Raw genomic sequence first — 20,600 nt, forward strand, 5'->3', positions numbered from 1 at the left:
GTATATTCTATTCCTCCTGTTCATGTTTGTATACACTCAAATGATTATATATCCATAAACCACACCATGTTGCCACAAAACGAGATGGTCTTCAAAACAAGGAGGAGTCCCTTATTCTAGCACACCTGCATACAATTCAAGCCTCTGGGGCTTGGCTGGGTATTACAAAAAGAAACTAGGGCAGAGCTTAAAGTCTTTTTTTAATGATTACCATAGAAGGATCTAGTGGCGTCTTAATATTTAGAGTGAAAAATAAATTAGGTAAATATAAAAATTTAAATACAACTTTTTTTTTATCCTTCTCACATTAGCACTGCATATTTGTGAAACCCTGGTTTGTAATGGCCTAGTGTGAATGACCTGTCACTGAACAATAGGGAAAGATGGATTAAGCAATTTATCTAGTAATAATAGTTTCTACTTCTGCTTCAAGGTCCAGCTCAAATGTCACCACCTTAATGAATCTGTCCTTGATCCCATCAGAATTAATTCCTTCAACAGTCATTTACTGAGTGCCAGAGCCCTGTAGATACAGAAGCAGATCAGACCCAGTTCCTGCCCAGGGCTCAGAAATAATTACACAACAGCTTTTGATAAATGCTCTAACAGAGGTATCCATAAAGGGTGAGTGAAATCTACACTCTTCCTGGAGCAATTAGAGAAGACATTACAGAGGAGGTGATATTTGAGCTGCATCTTGCAGGATGAGTAGGAGCTCACGAAACAGATGAAAGGTCAGATAGGGAGACACTGAATGAGAGGGCACAAAGGATGGTAAGTTATCAGTTTTAGAAAAACAACTAAGGATAGACATCAGAGGTACAAGGGTTAGAAGGCTAAAAACAATTCAAGCAAAAGATGATGTGATTGTAGGCATGAGGTGGGAGGGGGAAGGATTTTAATAAAATTTAAGAGATAAATTTAGCAGAATTTGATGCTTCCTTGGAGGGAAAGAACATGGAAGAGTTGGGGATGACTCTCAAAGGCTTGGCAAAATGAATGGGCAGTGAGACCATTAGCTAAAATAGGAAATACCATACAGGAGATAAGAGGCCTGGGGATGGGGGTGGGTCAAGTTTCCTTTGAGGCACTTTGAGTTAGCTATGAGACCTCTTTCTTGGGCCTCAAACAATTTCCTTTTCTAGGCCAGAAATCACCTCTTTCTCAGAATTCCATAGCATAATGTATACCTTTTCCACAGATTTAAATCTGCTGTATCTGTAAGTATTTACAAGTTTGTCCCTACCTTAAACCATGAAGAAAAAGTATTAGGTTTTGTTTTCTGTGTATTGTCCTTATCTCAGAGCCTTACATACAAAAAGCCTCAGCCAAAGTTTGCATTCCTGAAAAGGGAGCTCCATCAGATAACTACAAACTCTGTTAACATTTATCAAAACAATGGCCAAAACTCGTTGAGTTACTGATTTACATAAAATATCTGAACCATTTGGTCTGCAGCACCTACTTTTAGACCGTTTCGTGCTTATCTTACTTTAAGTAGGCTCTACGCCCAGTGGGGAGCCCGACATCGGGCTTGAACTGAAGATCCTAAGATCAAGACCTGAGGTGAAGTCTGATGCTCAACCAACTAAGCCATGGGGACACTTCCCCCTTCCCTCCATTTTATCTTACTTTTAAACAACCCTGCAAGGTAGCCGTATTCCTATTTTACATATAAAGCCACAGAAGGTCAGAGTGTCTGAGTAACTTTCCTGGAGTCACGAGGTTTGCAAGTTGCTTAACCAGGACTTGGGCCGACTGGTTTCTTCACCAGAGTTAAGCTGCTCCTTTCCGATTCCCAGTTGGGCTGAAAAGTGGATCTTTGCCTCCTCAGGGGGCAGCACTCTCTGGATCCGCGGGAACTGCGAGAGGGGCCTTGCCCCGATCATCTCCGCGGATCTAAAGCGCCCCCCCCTCCCAGGAAAGTGCCCACGCGGGCACACCCACTGCAGACTGCAGAGCCGAGAGGCGGGCCCAATGGTCGGGAGTGCGAGCCCCGACCCAGGGCCCCAGCGTTTTGCCGTATTCACTCCACGCAAGCGCATGGGATCCCTTGACCCTTTGCTCAAGCTATGCCAGAGCTGGCCAGGCTCGGACCCCGAAGCCCGGGGTTGCCGCGTGCGGCCAGGGTCTCCCAGCCTGGCCCCGGGCGGGGTGGGGCGGCCCCAAGTGCTCACAAATACGGGGTACTGGAAAAACGGTGGTGCAGTTACTGCCCTTGGGACACTGAAGCTCGTCCCGTACCTTCCTCCGCAGTCCCGTGCGGTGGGCCGGCCCGGCTGGCAGCCCCGGTTCCGCCGACCGGAGACCGAGGTCGGGGCGAGGAGAAGCCCTGCCCACTGGCGGCGGCGGCGGCGGGAACCGGCCCAGCGAGGGTCCGACCGGCCGGGCCAGGCATTTACCTCAGACTGCGCCGCTGCCCGCCCCCGGAGGCCGCGCTCAGGGGCTCCCTCGCCGCCTCTCCGGGTTCTCGGTCCCGCCAGACACCTCCGGCCAGGAACCGGACGGCGAGGGAGAGTGAGAGGCAACAGAACGCTTCTGTGGACCCGCAAAGGCCGCAAGCCGCAAGCAGCCGCAGCTCCGGCGTGCGGCAGAGGCGCGAGGGCTCGGGGCGGTCCCGCGGGTGGAAGGGGCGTGTCCTAGCGCGTGCGCAAAGAGGCGCGAAGGGCAAGGGGCGGTCCCACCCGCGAGGCCGGGGAAGGCGCGAGGAGGGGGCGTGCCTCACGTGAGCCCTCCAGAGGCCGAAGGTGAGGGGAGAGAGGAGAGAGCGTGCGTAGACCTGGTTGTCGGCTCCTCCTCTTTCTGGGGGCAAAGGGTAGACAGTACTGGTCTGGACCTTAGCGCCTCGTCCACGCTTGCAGACTCCAGCCATGGCGGGTCCTGAGTGGGAGTCTCTGGAGCACAGTTTGGAGAAGCACCTGCCTCCTGCAGACTTGCGGGAGGTGAAACGCGTTCTCTATGGCAAGGAAACCAGGTCTGGGGCCCAGAGGTTCGGGTGGGGAGACCTTGGGGCCAGTGAGTGTGGGTCTGGGGAACCAGGGAGAGTGCTTCAGGATCTGAAGGGTTCTGACGGGGCGATGGAGATCTGAGTTGTTGAGCAGGAGCCTTAGGAGGTCTAGATGTGATGGCTCTGGGCCTCGGGGGTTGCATAACCCCCGACCAACCCCCGAGTGACCTTTACAAGCCAGTTCTCCCCTTGTTGCCCAGAACTCGGAAGGGAAAAGAATCTGGAAGGGAAAGGACAGGTTTTTACTCTCTGTCGTTTTCTCTGTGGCCACCCAGCTCTCTACCTACTTCCAGGGACCAGCTTCTTCCCCAGATGCAGGCCTCTGCTTTGGGTGTCTGTCTGGGTCAGTGCCTCAGGCAGAGCACCTAGCAGGTCACCTGACTGTCCAGGCCCAGCCCCTACTTCCTGCAGTGACTGGGCCTCTGGCAGATCCTTGGAGGTAGAGGCTGGCTGAATCTGGTTGAGTAGGAACCTTACCCACTGGCAAGCCATAGGAATTAGTTACCACACTCAGTGCAAATGATTTTCTGCTCCCAGCCAGTCGTGTGCATCACTAGGACTAGGTTAGTGCACTGCTGGAACTGGGTATACAAAGCTGGAAGACACTTTCACTCTTGTTTCTCTTCAGTCCGTTTTTCTCCAAGCAACCCGGAGATGTAAATCATATCTTGTTGCTCCTGTGCTTAAAATTCTGTGAAGGAGGGGCACCTGGGTGGCAGAGTTGGTTAAGCATCTGCCTTTGGCTCTGGTGGTGATCCTGGGGTGCTGGGTTCCAGCCCCAGAGTTGTCAGGCTTCCTGCCCAAAAGGGAGCCTGCTTTTCCCTCTCCCTCTGGCCCTCCCCAGTCACCCCTTGTGCATGCATGCGCTCTCTCTCTCAAATAATGAATAGAATCTTCAAAACAAAACAAAACAAAAACTCCTCTGTGAAGGAGTCCCATGGCTCTTAGAGTGAAATCCAAACTCTGACCCCATGCAGCTCCTGACATCATCTCCTTCCACTGCTTTGCCCACTGGTGGGATCCCCCATTCCCCCCACCCAAGCCAGACTGTGCACTTCCTGACCTTGTGGCAATGACCTTGAGGCAGGAACCTGATCAACCTGAAACTCAAGGGTGTTGATTGGAACAGTGGTTCCCAGCCACTGGCTGCACTGGAGTTGCTGCAGGGAGGCCCGATCTCAGACCTAAGAGAACATAAAGTGAACTTGACCATCCGCTAGTGAACAGAGCTAGTGGATGGTAAAGGCAGAACAACTGCCTTTGGGGGTAGGAGTGGTAGAGAACTCTGTCGAAAAGGGCTCTTCATACCCAAAGAGGGATACCTGGAAGTGGATGTCCTTTAAGTTTTCTCCAGTGAAATCATGCTGACCTACTACTTTCCACCATACCTGTCAAGAGGGAAGCCTCTTAGAGTTAAAGCAAGAGGGTCTCAGGATGGGAATAGTTTGTTTGTTTGTGTGTGTGTGTGTTTTAAGGATGAGGTGGACATGTTCTTCTGGGAACAGATGGAGAGAGTTTGTGGTGTCAGGGGTAAAGCACAGAGTCTTAGGAAAAGAGAAATAAGTTTCCCATATAGGTGACTGGCTGGGGCACATTCTAGAGACTGGGATAAGGACTACCTTGCAAAAGGGACTTTATGTGAGCATTTGGATTTCTCCAGAGTGGGTAGGAATTATAATGCGTGGTAAAATGAGAGCCAACACCCATTGGCTGGTGGTGACTGGGCCCCATCAAAGGGCTTGGCTTACAATAACTGTTCACAAAAGGTTCTCTTCCACTCAGTGCTGAGGCCTTTCAGGCTTTACCTCTAGGGTATTAGCCAGTGTGCTTGCTCAGTCCCTGCAACTGGGTGGGATTTGGCTATGCACAGGATTGTGAACTGAAGATGGAAAATCGTTAGTCATTTAAAAACTTTTCTCACTTAAACTCCTGCTCACTTCTTTTTTTTTTTTTTTTTAAGGATTTTTATTTATTTGACAGACAGATCACAAGCAGGCAGAGAGGCAGGCAGAGAGAGAGAGGAGGAGGAGGCAGGCTCCCCGCCGAGCAGAGAGCCCTACGCGAGGCCCAATCCCAGGACCCCGGGATCATGACCCGAGCCGAAGGCAGAGGCCCCAACCACCGAGCCACCCAGGCGCCCTCCTGCTCACTTCTTATACCCTGACTGCCATGGCCACCTCTGTGAAGGAAGGGCTGGTGGAGCCTGAGTCCTCAGCCCCTCTTCGGGGCTCCTGACTGCCTCCCACACAAGACCAACCTTCTCTCCCAATTATTTGCTGTGCCAAACACAAAGAGACACTTAGTAAATGTGTAAGTGTATGAGCTAAATGGGCTTTTGCCTGGGCCCGGCAGCTGAAATCCTCAAAATACATGGACTCTCAATTTTAAGACAGCCAGACCCAAGAAGCATTTATTCACTCAACATTTATTGCATGTTTATTTTTGTCCTGGGCACTAGGAGTACAAGGATGAGCAAGCCACGGTTTCCTCCCTGGAGGGGCTTTCTGCCTTTTCATGGTTGTCGTACATGGTGAGAGAAGGATGCAAGGCGGGCTGGAGAGAGTGTACGTGAACAGAGGTGGGGGTGGGTCAGGAAGGCTTCCCAGGGGCGCCATGCTGAGACTGTATCCTGAAGGAGATGGAGAAGTTGGTTTGGAGACAGGAAGGGCTCGGGTACTCTGGATCAAGGCCCAGACACCAGGGAGCATCTCATTCAGGGATTACAGGTGTGGAATGCTGTGGGGGGAGGGTAGGGGGAGGCAAAGTAGCTGTCGTAGGCCCAGGGGTCCTGTACACCATGCTAAAGCAGCGGGACCTGTCCTAATGGTGGTGGGAGTCTTTAAAGAATTTGAAAAGAGCAGGTGAAAGATGAGGAGGTCTAAAGTAACAGAGTTACTTTAGGAGGAGAATCCTTCCTTGCCTTTTCTAGTTTCTGGTGGCTTCTGACATCCCTTAACTTGTGACAGCATCACCCCAATCTCTGCTTGTGTCTTCACATGGCCTTCTCTTCCCCCTGACTGTCCTCTGGGCATCTCTTACAAGAATACTGGTCACTGGATTTAGGGCTTGCCTGTATAATCCAGGATGATGTTATCTTGACGTCTTTAATTATATCTGCAAATGTCCTTTTTCCAAATTAGGTCTCATTCACAGGTTTTGCATATAGGATGTGGGTGTCTCGTCAGGGGCCACAGTTCAACCCACTACAGGGACTGTGCAGAGGTGGTCCTCACTGGGGAGGCTGGTATTGGGATTGTCCTCATTCCAGGAGGAAGAGTGGGTGCGGAGTGGGAAAGGCCTGGGAAGGGATTCGGGAGAACCTGCTGTTAAAAAAAAATCCCAGGAAGTGAAGACTTTGCATGGTACTCCAAGAGGTGAGGAAGTAGGGATCAGGGACCTAGGGCAAGTATTAAAGACATCAAGCAGGATAGGGACAGAGTGTCAGGTGGTGGAGGTCTAGAAGGATGAAGACAGGAGTATGAGGCTCTCCCTTTGCTAAAGCCAACCAGAAGGCTGGTGGAAATTCAGAGTGGGGAGTGGGCCCCAGGGTACAGGTGGCCGAGGGAGGTGTGGGAGGTGAGGGCTTTGGGGAAGCTCCCTACTAAGGGGAGGTGAGGAGTGCAAGTGAAGTAGCAAGAGGACCTGTGTCCTTTTTTTCCCCCCTCTGTTATTTATTTATGTAATGGGAAAGATTCAGATAGCTTTTTTTTTTTTCCTATTTTGAGAGAGAGAAAGAGCACGTGAGCAGGGGGAGGGGCAGAGGGAGAGGGAGAAGTAGACTCCCCAAGGGCACAGAGCCCTAGGAGGCAGGGCTCGATCCCATAACGCTGAGATCATTACCTGAGCGGAAGTCAGGAGTTTAGCCAACTGAGCCACCCACATGACTCTCAAGCGGCTTTAATGGTGGATGTGGTAGGTCTGGAGGAGACAGGGAGGAATGTCTGAGCATATTGTTAATAAGAAAGGCAAGTAGTAGAGCAGAATATACAGGACACCAATCTAGTTTACACACATAGAGGAAAATATTGGGAAAATACCTACATTGTTAAGAGGGGTTGTCTCTGAGATTTGGGACTGGACCTGAGGGACGGGATGGGGAAGGGAACCCAGTTTTCACTTGACATCCTTTTCACTGTTTGGTTTTTTTTCCTCCCACAAACATGTGTTTCTTTAGTAGCAAAGCTCTAGTTTAATTATTTAAAACATTGATGGTGAAGAGCTATTAGAGAAGAAAGATGAAGTTGTAGAAGCTAGAGGTCGCAGAGGAGGCAGGAGTTGGGCTCCCTCAGGCGAGGCCTGCCTTGACCCTGGTGGGGGAGATGGGCACCAGGGGAGGGCCCCAGGAGGGTATGTTGCAGCCAGAGCAGGAAGTGGTGGGCTTTCCTCCTTAACATTAGAGGTGAGGCCATGAGGGGCCTTAATATCAGGATAAGGGGCAGAAGGGCAGAAGGGCAATACAGGGATCAAGGGAGGGTTTCGGGCAGCATGGAGCCCTTCTGAGGTTATGGTTCATCTATTGGTCTCTGCCTCACCCCCCAGCGGGGCCATACTGGTCTATGTCCACCACATCCCTATGCCAAGCCTTCGGTGGGCACAACACTTGTTCATGGAATGGGGCTCGAGGGTCTGTTGGGTTCTCCAAGACTAAATGGGCCAGGACATGGTGACAGACTAGTTGGATAACAGGAAGGTGGAGGTGACTAAACACCCCGTGGGTAGCTCACTCTGTGTGACGTGGAGTGGCCTGGCCTGTGCCACCTGAAGCCTAGGAGGATGAGTGTCCTCAGGGAGCTGGGTGGGGGAGGGATGGAGGCAGCACTCAGCATAGTGACAAGGCAGAGAGGCTGCACATCTCAGAATAATGGGGCTTATGGTGGTGGAAAGATGGGGAGAGCCAACAGCTATGGGTATTGGATAAGAAAAGACGGCCAGAGGCTGAGGGACCTCTGTCCATCCAGGTGACGGCTACGGGTGGGCTTGCAAGGATGAGACAAGATCTCTTCCATCTGCTATCTTCCTGGGATGAGACCAAGATGGAGGACAGGCTTGCCAAGATGTCTCTGAAAGGATGGTCCTGCTCCCCCCCGCCCAAGGGCCCAAGGGGAGATGGACACACAGAGCCCTTCTCCTTTTTCTCCTGTCCTCCATGGAGACTTGTCCTGGGACTGAGGTCTGTGGCAGGGGAGCCCTCTGCTTGAAGGCAGGACTGTGTCTGAGGCAGTCAAGGCAAGGAGAGGTGCGGTGTGGGCACTGCTGCTATTTCTAACCTGCTGAAGTGAACGGAACCCTGACTATTTGAAAAGCAAGCTGATTGTCAGGGGCGGAACCCAACTTGGAGCTGTCAGGGCCGTCACATGGAAACCGCCTGGCAGGGGGTGGCGACAGGGGGCTTGGGCTGACAGGGCTGTGATTTTGAAAGAAACGTCTTTAAGAAATTGATTTAAAGTAGGAGAGAAATATTATTATTAGATAATGGCTGTCAGGTTATTTTTTGATGTGTTCCCTGAGTATTTCATAACCATCTTGCCCCTAGATGGTAAGGCCTTCCTGGCCAGAGGCCATGTCCCATGCACCTGCGGGTTTTGCCTGAGCGCTGGGCATCCAACCAGCATCAGGAGGTGTTTGCTATTTGGTCAGTGGTCACTTAGGCAGAACGTTTTATAAATAATCCATTTGCCTTTGTCAATAAACCATAAACTAGGATGAGTGCCAGCGTCTTTGGTCTGGATACCTGGGTCCCACCAGGCCCCCACCCCCAGTATGGGGCATGGGACTGCCCCTGGTGGGAGCAGCCACAGGACAGGGGGTGGGGCTCACCAGAGACCTGTAACCCTTAGCAGTGAAGGGTCACAGGAACCCACCCCCACCATGCAATCAGTCCCGGCCCCTCCACCCAGCCATCTCCTAAGCTCAGTTCTCAGCAACGGCTCTGCCTTATCCCAGCCTGTCCCACCCGCCAGGCTCAGGGAGCCCTCTGATTCTAGTCCACAAACATTTTTGGAAATCTATTGCCTCTCTTCTGTGCTGACTGCTGAGACTTTAATCTCCACCCTGAGGTCAACAGCTCCGGAACATCAACCTCTTGACCCATCACCCTGCAGCCCCCGCCTCCCTGCTCCCCAGCTTTGCCAGGCCTGACTGCGGCGCCTCCCTGGTGAAGTCCACACTCAGTGTAGTGTGCCTTCTCCACCAGGCAGAGCCCTCCCCCTCCCGGCCCCTGCTGCAGCTTCCCACGAGTGGGCCCTGGCACTGGGTTGCTCTGTGTACCTCCTTTCCAGATTGCCCCCCAGAGGTGATGGGGGGTGGGGCATGGAGGGGAGGTTTCAATTCAGCAGACCTCATGCAAATCGTTTCCCACCTTTCCTGCCCATTTAGGAAGCTCGATCTGCCCAGCAGGGCTTTGGAAGCCGCCTCTGAAGGGGACTTTGAGCTGCAGGGATATGCCTTTGAGGCCGCAGAGGAGCAGCTGAGGCCGCCTCGGACTGTGCGTGTGGGACTCATTCAAAACAGAACTCCCCTGCCTGCAGATGCCCCCGTGGCAAGACAGGTGCAGCCTCTTTTGACCATAAATACATAAACGGGGCTGTTGGCCTGCTGTGTGTTTTGAATACGTCCACAGTCCCTGGGTGGCCACTCACTACTGATCTGGAGGCACCACGAGTCGTCACCTAGATGCTTCTGCCCTGGCTAACCCCCCTTCCCTGTAGCCCACATCTCTGGCTCCTCTCGATTGAGCCTCTCACTCCTCACTGCTGTTTCCACCTTCCCCTCCATGTCCCCTCCTGTGATGCATCTGAAGTTCCGTTCATCCACTGGGAGGGCACCCTTCGTCTGGCTCATGTTCTCTCTGGAACTTTGCCTCTTAGTCTTTTGCCAGAAGGGTATCTGCCAGCGCATACCGGTCAGGACCCATCTGTCCTTCCGTGATCCTGAGGGTGGGGACTCACCAAACCCAGATGTCTGTCAGCTGATGGTGCCTCGGGGTAGCGGGAATATGAGACGCATTTCCTTATGACCTTATGGTTAATATAAATGTGATGGCATTCTGGGATGTCCCTAAAGAAATAGGGTGTCACAGACACAGGTGTCTTATTGGCTACACTTCTTCCCAGCATTCCTCCAGCTGCTCAGACTTCTAAGACTTTGTCTGCAGAGGTTTCCTGGGGATACAGCATGCCTCTGAACTCCTAGGGGTTCTTGAGAAAAGGTCAGTTGGATTTCAGTTCAGGTTCTGCGTCGTCTTTCACTTTGGTCCTTTTGCTTTTGTTGGATTAAAATATTTCTGGTTCAAGATCCCTTTTTGTCTCTGGATTAATTGACTGTGAATATGTTTCCTCAACCATCCCAGACTGTCAGGGGCAGGGACAGTGTTCTCACTCCCCATAGCACCCCGGAGAACACTCCGCACACTGTCAGCACCTAGCAGATCTCCACAGAGCTTCGGTGTGCAACCCTTGACAGGAATAACCCATCCAGGAAAGACTGGGTGGAGTGGGGAGGTATATTCCTGAAGGAGGTCACATCTGGAAAATGGGATCCATTCATTCAATGATAAGAGACACCCAGGAAAATGGAAGTGGCAGGACAAGTCACGCCAGAAGCCATGAGGGCAGGATGGTAGACAGTGGACTATGTCCTGAGGCAAAAGGAGAAGTTAGCCCAGGGGATGACTAAGGTGTGCCCTGGGCGTGGGCACCTCTTGTGGTAAATAGCAGATAAGCTTCTTCTGCAGTCCTCTGAGCAGCCCCTTGGGGCAGATGGTGTTCTCCCCATTCTCCAGGTGGACAAACTGAGGCTCTGAAAGGCAGCGTCGAGTGCGTGGGACCCGAGAACCTCTGCACCTCCACCTTTTGTTTATTAATTATTATTATTGTTTATTTAGAGCATGGAGGGGGAGTGGGCAGAGAGAGAGAGAATCTCAAGCTGACTCCACCGAATGCAGAGCCTGACACGGGCCTGGATCCTACAAATCTGAAATCACGACCAGAGCCAGAAACAAGAGTCAGATATAAATGACTGAATCACCCAGGCACCCCAGGCACCTCCACCTTTCACTGCAGATTTTGGGATTGATGGGAGTAGGCTATCACAGAACACACACACCCCCTCCTCATCCCCTTGCAGCTGCCTAGGTCGGGGTTAGTTTCACATCCCTGGGGAGGAGTTCTGAAACTGGTCTCAACCAACAGAAGAGAATAGGTTCTAATCCTTGCTCTTTGAATTGCCAGGTCGCCGCCCTTCACAGATGCATCGAAGCCATTGTAGAGGTGGCCGCAGTGTGTGGGGTGAATATCATCTGTTTCCAGGAAGCCTGGAGTAAGTGTCTCCCGGGTGCTTTCTCTGCTGCCTGCAGACAATAGTGTAATCTTCGTGTTACCAAGAAGACTGCTCGATTTTTAAAAAATCTCTTCTCTAATCTGTAGAAAGATTCTTTAGTCAACAGCACTGGAAAGCCAGGAATCCTGGCCTCTGTGCACCCTAGTCTGTTGTCTGGTCCTGCCGGTTCTTCCTCTCAAATTGTCCTGAACTCATTCACTTGTTCCTGCCCACCATCATACCACTGCCCTGGCCCAAGGCACCATCAGCTCTCACCTTGGCTTCTGTAATTGCTTCCAGCTGGTCTCCCTGCACTGTCCACTTTGGCCCCTTCTAACGCACTCTTCATGCCTTCTAGAAAAGATCTTTGCAAATTTCAACTCTTGTACTGCTTAGTCTGTTCCTTCCCCCACCTCTGTGGCCTCACCTCGGCTGGGCTCTGCCCTGACCTCCCTGATCCTTCACAGCCCTACAGCACCCTCCCCCTCCTCCCAGGCCGCTGAAACAACTGCTCCCTCTGCCTGCCTGGCCTTCACCCCCCTTGCCTCCCCACCCCCCTTGCCTTTTAGACCCTGTCCAGCCTTGACACAGAAGCTCAGAGCCCACCTCCCTATCTAAAATTATCTCCCTGTAACGTACCCCTGGTACCATATACCTTTATTTTATTTTTATCAAAGTTACACATGCTCATGGTTGGGAGTCAAATGGTCTACAAGGTCTGTTACCAAAACCTAGCTGTCCTCCTCCCCACAGGCAACCGCTTCTACTCTCAGCTGGTTCTTTGGGAATCTACCTTTGTGTTGCTGCTTCCTGATTTTTCAGTTTCGTACCATCTGTTAACTTCCCGCTATGGAAGAAGACGGCATGAGTCCCTTGCCTCCTCTGCCCACTCTTTTTTCACACATACCCTTCCTATCTTCCGTCCATTCTCTGCCAAGCCATTTTGCAAACTTAGATTTCTTTTCCTGAATCACCTTCTGTTTTCCCCAGAATTTGCTTTGTTTTCTGCACACTTACCCCAAATTCTACCCCAAACTTCCAGCTTCTTAAATCCTTTGGAGAGGTTTAGATATGTGAAGCTGTCTGCTGGTTTCATCTCCTTTTTTTTTTAAGTTTTTATTTTAAGTTTTTATTTTAATTCCAGTTAACATACAGTGTTATGTTCACTTCAGGTGTAGGATATCATGATTCAGCAGTTCCATACATCTCCTGCTGCTCATCATGACAAATGTGCTTCTTAATCCCCATCACCTGTTTCCCCCATACTCTCTACCTGGTTCCATCTCCTTGAAGACTCTGTCCCCAGAGCCTTCTAACTCTAGTCTGAATTAGTTGCCCCCTCTGCTGGCTGCATGGCTGTCTTCCTGGGATTTCCCTTCACTGTCATGCTGGGGAGTTCCCTTATCTTGCTCTTGTGTTTCTCCTATCCCACATCTTCCTCTTTCTTGCCTTTCTCCCTCTTTTGGGTTGACTAGGTTTCTGAGAAAGAACACATAGGAGGTAACCTTTTCGAGACTTTGCATCTCTGAAAATAGGTTCCTCCTACCTCTAGCTTGATAGTTTGGTTGGGTATCGAATTCTAGGTTAGAAATAATTTTCCTTTGGAAGTTTGAGCACATTACTCCATCGTCTTCTGGCTTTGGGTGTCGATGACTAGTCTAAAGACATTTTGACTGATGACCCATTGCATATGATCTGTTTATTTTTCTATAGAAGGTTGTAGGATTTTCTCCAATGTTTTGAAGTTTCATAATGATATGCCATGGTGTGTATCTATTTTATTTTTTTTCATTAAGTCAGGAAATATTTATTAAGCATCTGCTACATGCTGGGTACCATCATAGGTATTTGACATACAGCAGCAAGCCAAAAGACACACATCTCTGCCCTTAGGGTGCTTCTTGTGGGGAATGGGGAGACAGTACATAATATGTGTATATCTATTTTCATCCATTATTCTAGGAACTCAGTGGCTTCCTCCAGGCTAGAAATCTGGGTCCTTCAGATCTACTGTTCATTAGTGATTTTCTCCCTTCTTTTTTCTTCCATCTCTTCCTGATACTCCTTCTATTAGGATGTTAGAACCCTGGACTAGATCCCTGATTTTCTGAAGTATTTCCTCCTGTTTTTCATCTTTGTCTTTTTGCTCAGTTTTCTGGTAGATTTTACCTTAATTTGCCATTCAGCCTTTTATTCAGTCTTTTGTTTCTGCTGTCATATTTTGAATTTACAAGAGTTCTTTTGGTCTGAAAGTTCCTGTTTTATGACATCCTGTTCTTATTGTATAATCGCAATACTTTCTCTTGTCTCTGAGGATGTTAGGTAGCATTTTTTTTTTCCTCCTTGCATGTTTCCTACTTACTCCATGTTGGTCTTTTCCCCCCAACTGCTTATATTTTAAGAATTGGGGGTTGAAAAGCTGATTGCAAGCTCTGAGTTGGTGGGAAGAGCTCCTTCCCACTGAGTTTCATGAGAGGATGACTTGGTTTAGCTGTTTGTTAGCTAACCCTTCACAGTAGTGTCTTTGGGTCATCCTTTTCAGGCTAGTCAAAGTCCGAAGAGAAGATTCTTCTTACCTCCTGCCAAGAAGAGAAGGAGGATAGGGGTCCAGTGTGCCAGTGTTTCCTGAATCCCTCTAGTTTTGGCACTCTACTCGTCTTTATCTGTCCTGGCTTCCCCAAGGCCAGAGGCCTTCTCTTTAAGCACTTCTAGAGAATGAGCCCCTAGCCTTCTTCTAGGGGTGGGAGGGACTCATGCCAGCCTTGTGCAGTGGAGGAGGGATCTGGGCTTCCGACTGCTCTTTTTTTCTTTTATAAGATTTTATTTATTTATTTGACAGGGAAAGAGAGTTCACAAGCAGGGAGAGTAGAAAGTAAAGGGAGAAGCACGCTCCCTGCTGAGCAAGGAGCCCGATGAGGGACTTGATCCCAGGACCCTGGGATCATGACCTGAGCCGAAGGCAGATGCTTAACCAACTAAGCCACCCAGCCATCCCCTGACTACTTCTTAAGCAGACTTTTGACCAGTTTTTATTCGCCACCCCTCCCTACCCCCCCACCTTCAGATCCTCATGGTACCTCTGACTCTGAAACTTTGCAGGGTATATGATGGAGAGGGGGGTGTTCCCTGGCTTCCTCTACTTCTGGGAGCCTGAATTTTCTAGATCTATCACAATATCTACCCTCATCCCTCAGCTCTCTAACCTCCTGTGTTTTGTTGCTCTCGCCCTTTTCTCAGTGCTTCATCCTCATGGGTTTGTACCTTTGCATAAAAATCCCTTTATTGTCATTTGGTATGGTGAACAAGAAAAGAGCAAAGGTGTGCATCCAAAAAAATCTGTGCCCAGAAGTTCATCTCGTTTTCCATGTTCCTGGTTACTTATACCTTCACTCATTTGGGTGACACTTTTGATTTGTCTGCCTCTTCCATTAGACCATAAAACTCTGTGAGGCCATTGTCTGCGTGGTGTTAGTTTATTTTTCCCATTCTAATTATCACCACTGTTTTTAACGTGAAAAATATTTAATCATGGTAAAATACATAAAACATAATATTCGTCACTTTAATCATTGGCAAGGGTACAATTCAGTGACATTAAATGCATTCACAGAGTGTAACTATCACCACTATCTATACCCAAAACTTTTTCAACACCTCCAACAAAAACTCTGTACTCATTTAATAATACCCTTCCATCCTGCACCTCTGATAACCTCTGTTCTATGTTCTGTCTCTATGAATTTGATTACTCTAGGGACCTCACATAAGTAGAATCATACAGTATTTGTCCTTTTGTGACTGGCTTATTTCACTTTAGAATGATGTTTTCAAGGTCCGTCCATGTTGTGGCATATGTCAGAATGCCCTTCCTGGGGCGCCTGAGTGGCTCAGTCATTAAGCGGCTGCTTTCAGCTCAAGTCATGATCCCAGGGTCCTGGGATTGAGCCCCGCATCGGCTCCCTGCTTGGTGGGGAAGCCTGCTTCTCCCTCTCCCTCTCCCCTTGCTTCTGTTCTCTCTCTCATTGTGTCTCTCTCTGTCAAATAAATAAATTAAATCTTTTTTAAAAATATACCCTTCTTGGAGTGCCGGGTGGCTCAGTGGGTTAAAGCCTCTGCCTTCGGCTCAGGTCATGATCTCAAGGTCCTGGGATCGAGCCCTGAAGGGGCTGTCTGCTCAGTGGGGAGCCTGCTTCCCTCCCTCTCTCTGCCTGCCCCTCTGCCTACTTGTGATCTCTGTCAAATAAATTAAAAAAAAATCTTAAAAAAAAAAAAATATGCCCTCCTTTTTTATGGCGGCATAATATTCCACTGTATGGCTAGACTACAGTTTGTTTATCCATTCTCCCATCCCTGTTTTATCTTTTTTCTTTAAAAAAAAAAAAAAAAGATTTATTTGTTTTAGAAAGAGAGAGCGAGCACAAGGGGTGGGAGGGGTGGAAGGAGATAGAGAATCTCAAGCCAGCTCCCCACTGAGCAACAAGCCCAATATAGGGTGTGATCCCACAACCCTGAGATAGTGACCTGAGCCAAAAATCAAAAGTCAGATGCTTGACTGACTGAGGCACGCAGGCTCAGTTTTATCTTTAAATGTTTTATCTTTAATGAACAGTCGCTGCTACTGACAGACAAAATGTTTACTGGATGTTTTAACCAACTTCTTCACTTTCTTGCATCTGGACTCATCTGGACAAACTCCTACTCATGCATCAAGGCCTAGCACAGACACCCCCTTCTTTGGGGGACCCTGGGAACTACCCAGCATAGAATTGAGCACTGTGTGAAATTGTGCAGCCACAAGAGGTTATAATTCAGTTCCCCCCATCTAGGCTGGCAGCTCCTGAGGGCAGGGCCAGGCCTAAATTTAGAGCCTGACTCACAGAGTGTTGGTTCAATAAATAAGGAGTCCTCTTCCCCTCTAATCTGAAAGCTGTAGTTGGACTTTGTAGCTAGCCTCCCCCCAACCTCCATTCCACATTCCTCTTTGGAAAGTTTGTTTACAGAGGTTGTGTAAACAGGAAAAGAAGCCATTAAAATGGAAATGGAGAAATTTGGAGAGGTTAGCAACCTGCAATGAAGTCAGAAAGGGAGGTTTTATTCTCTTGGGGTATTTGAGTCTCTCCTAATGTGCTGAAAGCAGAGAATAAATGGTCATTAAGGATCTTTTTTGTCAGTAACAGCTTTTTTGTTGGCTTCCTTAAAATAGTTTATCCCTCTTTGCTGAAGGCAAGCCTGGGGAGTCTTGAGCCTGAGCCGAGACCCCTGGGGCTATTGCTGGCAGAGCCCAGGGGGCCAAGATGGTGATGGTGCCATTGGTAGCCTCTTCAGGCACCGTCCTAGGACCAGTCATCCTACGACTGAAAGGAATTGGAAGACTGATGATGCTTCTTTCTCTTCCTTCTCTGTGAAATGAGTGTCTCCCCTACTTCACAAGGATAGGGGACCAGCTGCCTATACTGGGCCCATGGCCCACTTTTGGGAAAGGTTGACTATAATTAGTCACCCCAAACAGGCCATCCACCCTGTGCCATGACCACTGAAGGCACTTGCCGTTCACATCATACTGTTTCCTGAATATCCTCCCTGCAGGTTAGTCCATTCAGAGCGATGTGAACTATAGCGAGCATCTGGAAACTTCCATTAGGCTAATCTCCCTGGAAAAAAAAACAAAACAAAACAAAAAAACAATGGATTTGGGTAATTGGAAGGAGGAAGGTTTAAAGAGTATACGGAATCAGTCCAAACAAAGAATTCAGTGCTCCAAAGCAAGAAGACAAAGACAAGCAGCCCATTAGAAAATGGGCAAAGGTGATTATGCACAAGACTGCCTGGAGGATGAACCCAGAAAGGCCAGTGACCATGTGGCAAGGTGCTCCCCTACAGGTGATAAGGGAAGTGCCTACTTAATCATGGTGCTCTCCCAGTTCACACCATCAGACTGGCGGATGCTAAAGAGTGTGCCTGAGGCTGGGGAACGATAGAACTCAGGTGGCCAGAAATCCCTGTACCCACTCCATGGGAGCCGCCACCCTCTCCTACAAAGGCGAGCATCATTTTGAACCTGGTATGTGTAGCATTCTGTGAACTGTTACTACATACGTCGGTACCTGCTGCTTGAAAAATAAAAAGCACATAAAAATCAGTTTATGAATTTAATGAAATTTCTTATTTAATTAGCCCCCTGATGGCATCTAGTCACACATTTATCCTCGGGGAACATTCAGTCCATCATCCGGCGGTTCCCAGATTTCTTATGGGAGTTCATTAAGTGAGTGGCTTTTCTTGTTCCTGAAGAAGCCTCTCTATGCCCATGAGGAGGAACATTCTATGGTGACGTGCCCAGAGTCACCTGTGCCATCCTCAGTGGCCCTCAGACTTTCCCCAGGAAATCTTGGCTGTGGTTCTACCAACCCACAGACTAGCCAGCAGTTTGGGATCTAGAGTAAAATATACCTAAGATCAACTCTACCATTTTAGTCATTTTTGTTCATTTCAGTGGCACTGACCATATTCACACTGTTGTGCAACCCTCGTGTCGTCCACCTCCAGAATTTTTTCCTCTTCCCTTGCTGAAACTCTGTCCTCCCCCACCCAGCCCCTGGCAACCACCATTCTAATTTCTGTCTCTATGAATCTGGCTATCCTAAGTACCCCCTATCAGTGGAATCCTATAGCATTTGTCCTTTTATGACTAATGTTTCACTTAGTGTAATGTCTTTGAGCCTCACTCATATTATAGCATGTGTCAGAAGTTCCTGCTTTTTCAGGCTGAATAACATTCCATTATATGGATACAAACTACATTTGGTTTATCCATTCATCCACCAATGGACACTTGTGTTACTTCCATCTTTCAGCTTTTGTGAATAGTGCTGCTATGAAATGATTATGAACATATCTGTTCAAGTCCCTGAATGGTTTTTTTTTTTTTTTCCTCTCAATTCAATTGTTTTTAAGCCTGGAGTAAAGAAATTTGGCCCAGCCCTTTGTTTTGCTATGAAGCCTAGAAGGTTAGGGTCTGCCTGGCACCCACATTGAGGGACACAGATCTTGGAAACCAGGCTGAGACCCTCAGGAGCCTTGTTATCTTGTGAAGACCCTCAGCTGCTGGGCTGAGGAGCGCCCCCTCAGAAGCCATGAGCACTGAATGTGATTCTGACTTTCTCCTCTTCACAGCTATGCCCTTTGCCTTCTGCACGAGAGAGAGGCTTCCTTGGACAGAATTTGCAGAGTCGGCAGAGGATGGACCCACCACGAGATTCTGTCAGAAGGTAGGACATTAACTGCTCTGTTCTGACAGCAGCTGCCAAATACGTCAGGTCACAGAGCACGACCACAGCTACTGGGTGTGGCCCTTCATGGAAAATGCACCCATTTGGTGGTGGTTTTGCCTGATGAGATTAGATAAGACTGTTTGCTGCCCTTTTTTTAGTGTCCTTTCACTTAAAATCGGGAGATTTCAGAGCCAAGAGGGCCCTTCCTGGCATTTTCAGGTGAGGGAGCTGCAGCCCAGGGAGGGGTGACCTCCCGTGGTAGGTTCTGCATTCGGCAAGCTGCAGAGGTGGCCCTCAGGGACCAGGGATGAGGTTGACTCCTTGTCCAGACCTCCGCTGCTTCCCATGCTGTTTGCCTGCATTACGTGAGCTTCTCTGTGTGGCCTGTCTCATCAGTACAGAGATCAGTCTTCATTTTTCTTTGTGAAAACCTTATGATGTTGTATGACCCCACTGAGATGAAACATCCAGAGTAGGCAAATGAATAGAGGCAGAAAGACATGGTTGCTAGGGGCTGGACAGGGAGAGGGACAGGGAGTGACTGCTAATGGTTATGGGGTTTCCATTTGGGGGTGATGAAAATGTTCTAAAATTAGATTGTGGTGGTGGTTGCACAACTCCGTGGATGTCCTGAAAGCCACCCAACAGCACACTTATTTTTTTTTCCTCCTCACTCATCAGCAGTGACCTGAACAGCACACTTTAAAAGGATGAATTTGGGGGCGCCTAGGTGGCTCAGTGGGTTAAAGCCTCTGCCTTCGGCTCAGGTCATGATCCCGGGGTCCTGGGATTGAAACCCGCATCAGGCTGTCTGCTCGGCGGGGAGACTGCTTCCCCCTCTTTCTCTGCCTGCCTCTCTGCCTACTTGTGATCTCTGTCTGTCAAATAAATAAACAAAATCTTAAAAAAATAAAAATTCAAGTAAAAGGATGAATTTTATACCATGTGAATTATATCCTTACGAAGCAGTTCTTACACACACAAACCCAGTCCGTAACAATAAAGAGATTATGATCAATAACTTCTCCTTGTTCTTTTTTTCTTTTCTTTTTTTAAGATTTTATTTATTTATTTGACAGGCAGAGATTACAAGTGGTCAGAGAGGCAGGCAGAGAGAGAGAGGGGGAAGCAGGCTCCCTGCTGAGCAGAGAGAGCTGGGCTCGATCCCAGGACCCTGAGATCATGACCTGAGCCAAAGGCAGAGGCTTAACCCACTGAGCCACCCAGGTGCCCCCTATAACTTATCTTTATTCTTAACAAAGCTTTTTTTTTTTTTTTTTTTTTACTTCTCCACGTCCCATTTCAGATTTTAAATGTATTTTTAGGGGATTTTTTGGAGCAGAACTATAATCATAGTGATTCTATCAAAACTGAGTCATGATTCCAAACATCAGTGTTTTCACGCTATCAGAAAAAATCTGTCATCTACCAGATGTGGATTCTGTGCTGTGGATAAAAGAGAGGGGACTGGTTTAAGTGGTGACTGTAGATGACACACTGGAACCAGGGCTGGAAAAAGAGGAAAGGTGGAGTAGGGATGAGAACTGGTGCAGGAAGACACCTGTCTGCATCGACAGGGGACCAGGACCCATGGATGCCCTTACATGGCTTGGAGCATCACCTTCTACCTTGTGCCTTTCTCCATCATTAAGGCCAGAGATGGTGACAGGCTAGTTAGAGGTGAGGACAGACGACCATCTGGGGCTGCTCAGCCTGATTGGCACCAGGTCCTTAATGTTCTTATTTGAGAGAAAAGAAATTCACCATCAAAGAGTGTGGTTTGGCTTGGTTGTTATAATGAAAAGTATGATAAATATTATTAGTTTTTTAAATAGTGGTAAACAGCACATACAATTTACCATCTCAGCCATTTATAAGTATATTGTTCAGGGTGTTAAGTACATTCACATTATTAGAAAATAGATCTCCAGAACTTTTTCATCTTGTAACTCTGAAACTCTGTACCCATTAAACAACCCTCTGTTCACCCCCAGCTACTGGCAACC

At 48.7% G+C, this 20,600-nt stretch overlaps 1 protein-coding gene across 1 annotated transcript in view; it reads left to right on the forward strand.

Moving 5' to 3' along the window:
• Window positions 1–2,754: 2,754 nt before the first annotated feature.
• The window catches only part of LOC111142645 (beta-ureidopropionase 1), a 29,389-nt gene continuing 11,543 nt past the window's right edge, over window positions 2,755–20,600 (forward strand). The window contains exons 1-4 of the mRNA XM_022495961.1: window positions 2,755–2,974; window positions 9,383–9,554; window positions 11,236–11,323; window positions 18,497–18,591. Of these exons, the coding sequence (XP_022351669.1) occupies window positions 2,871–2,974; window positions 9,383–9,554; window positions 11,236–11,323; window positions 18,497–18,591 (459 nt within the window). The 5' untranslated portion in view covers window positions 2,755–2,870. The remainder of the gene's footprint in view (window positions 2,975–9,382; window positions 9,555–11,235; window positions 11,324–18,496; window positions 18,592–20,600) is intronic.

Source organism: Enhydra lutris, unplaced genomic scaffold (assembly GCF_002288905.1).
Source record: "Enhydra lutris kenyoni isolate GAN:26980312 unplaced genomic scaffold, ASM228890v2 scaffoldscaffold8, whole genome shotgun sequence".
NCBI classification, from domain to species: Eukaryota; Metazoa; Chordata; class Mammalia; order Carnivora; family Mustelidae; genus Enhydra; species Enhydra lutris.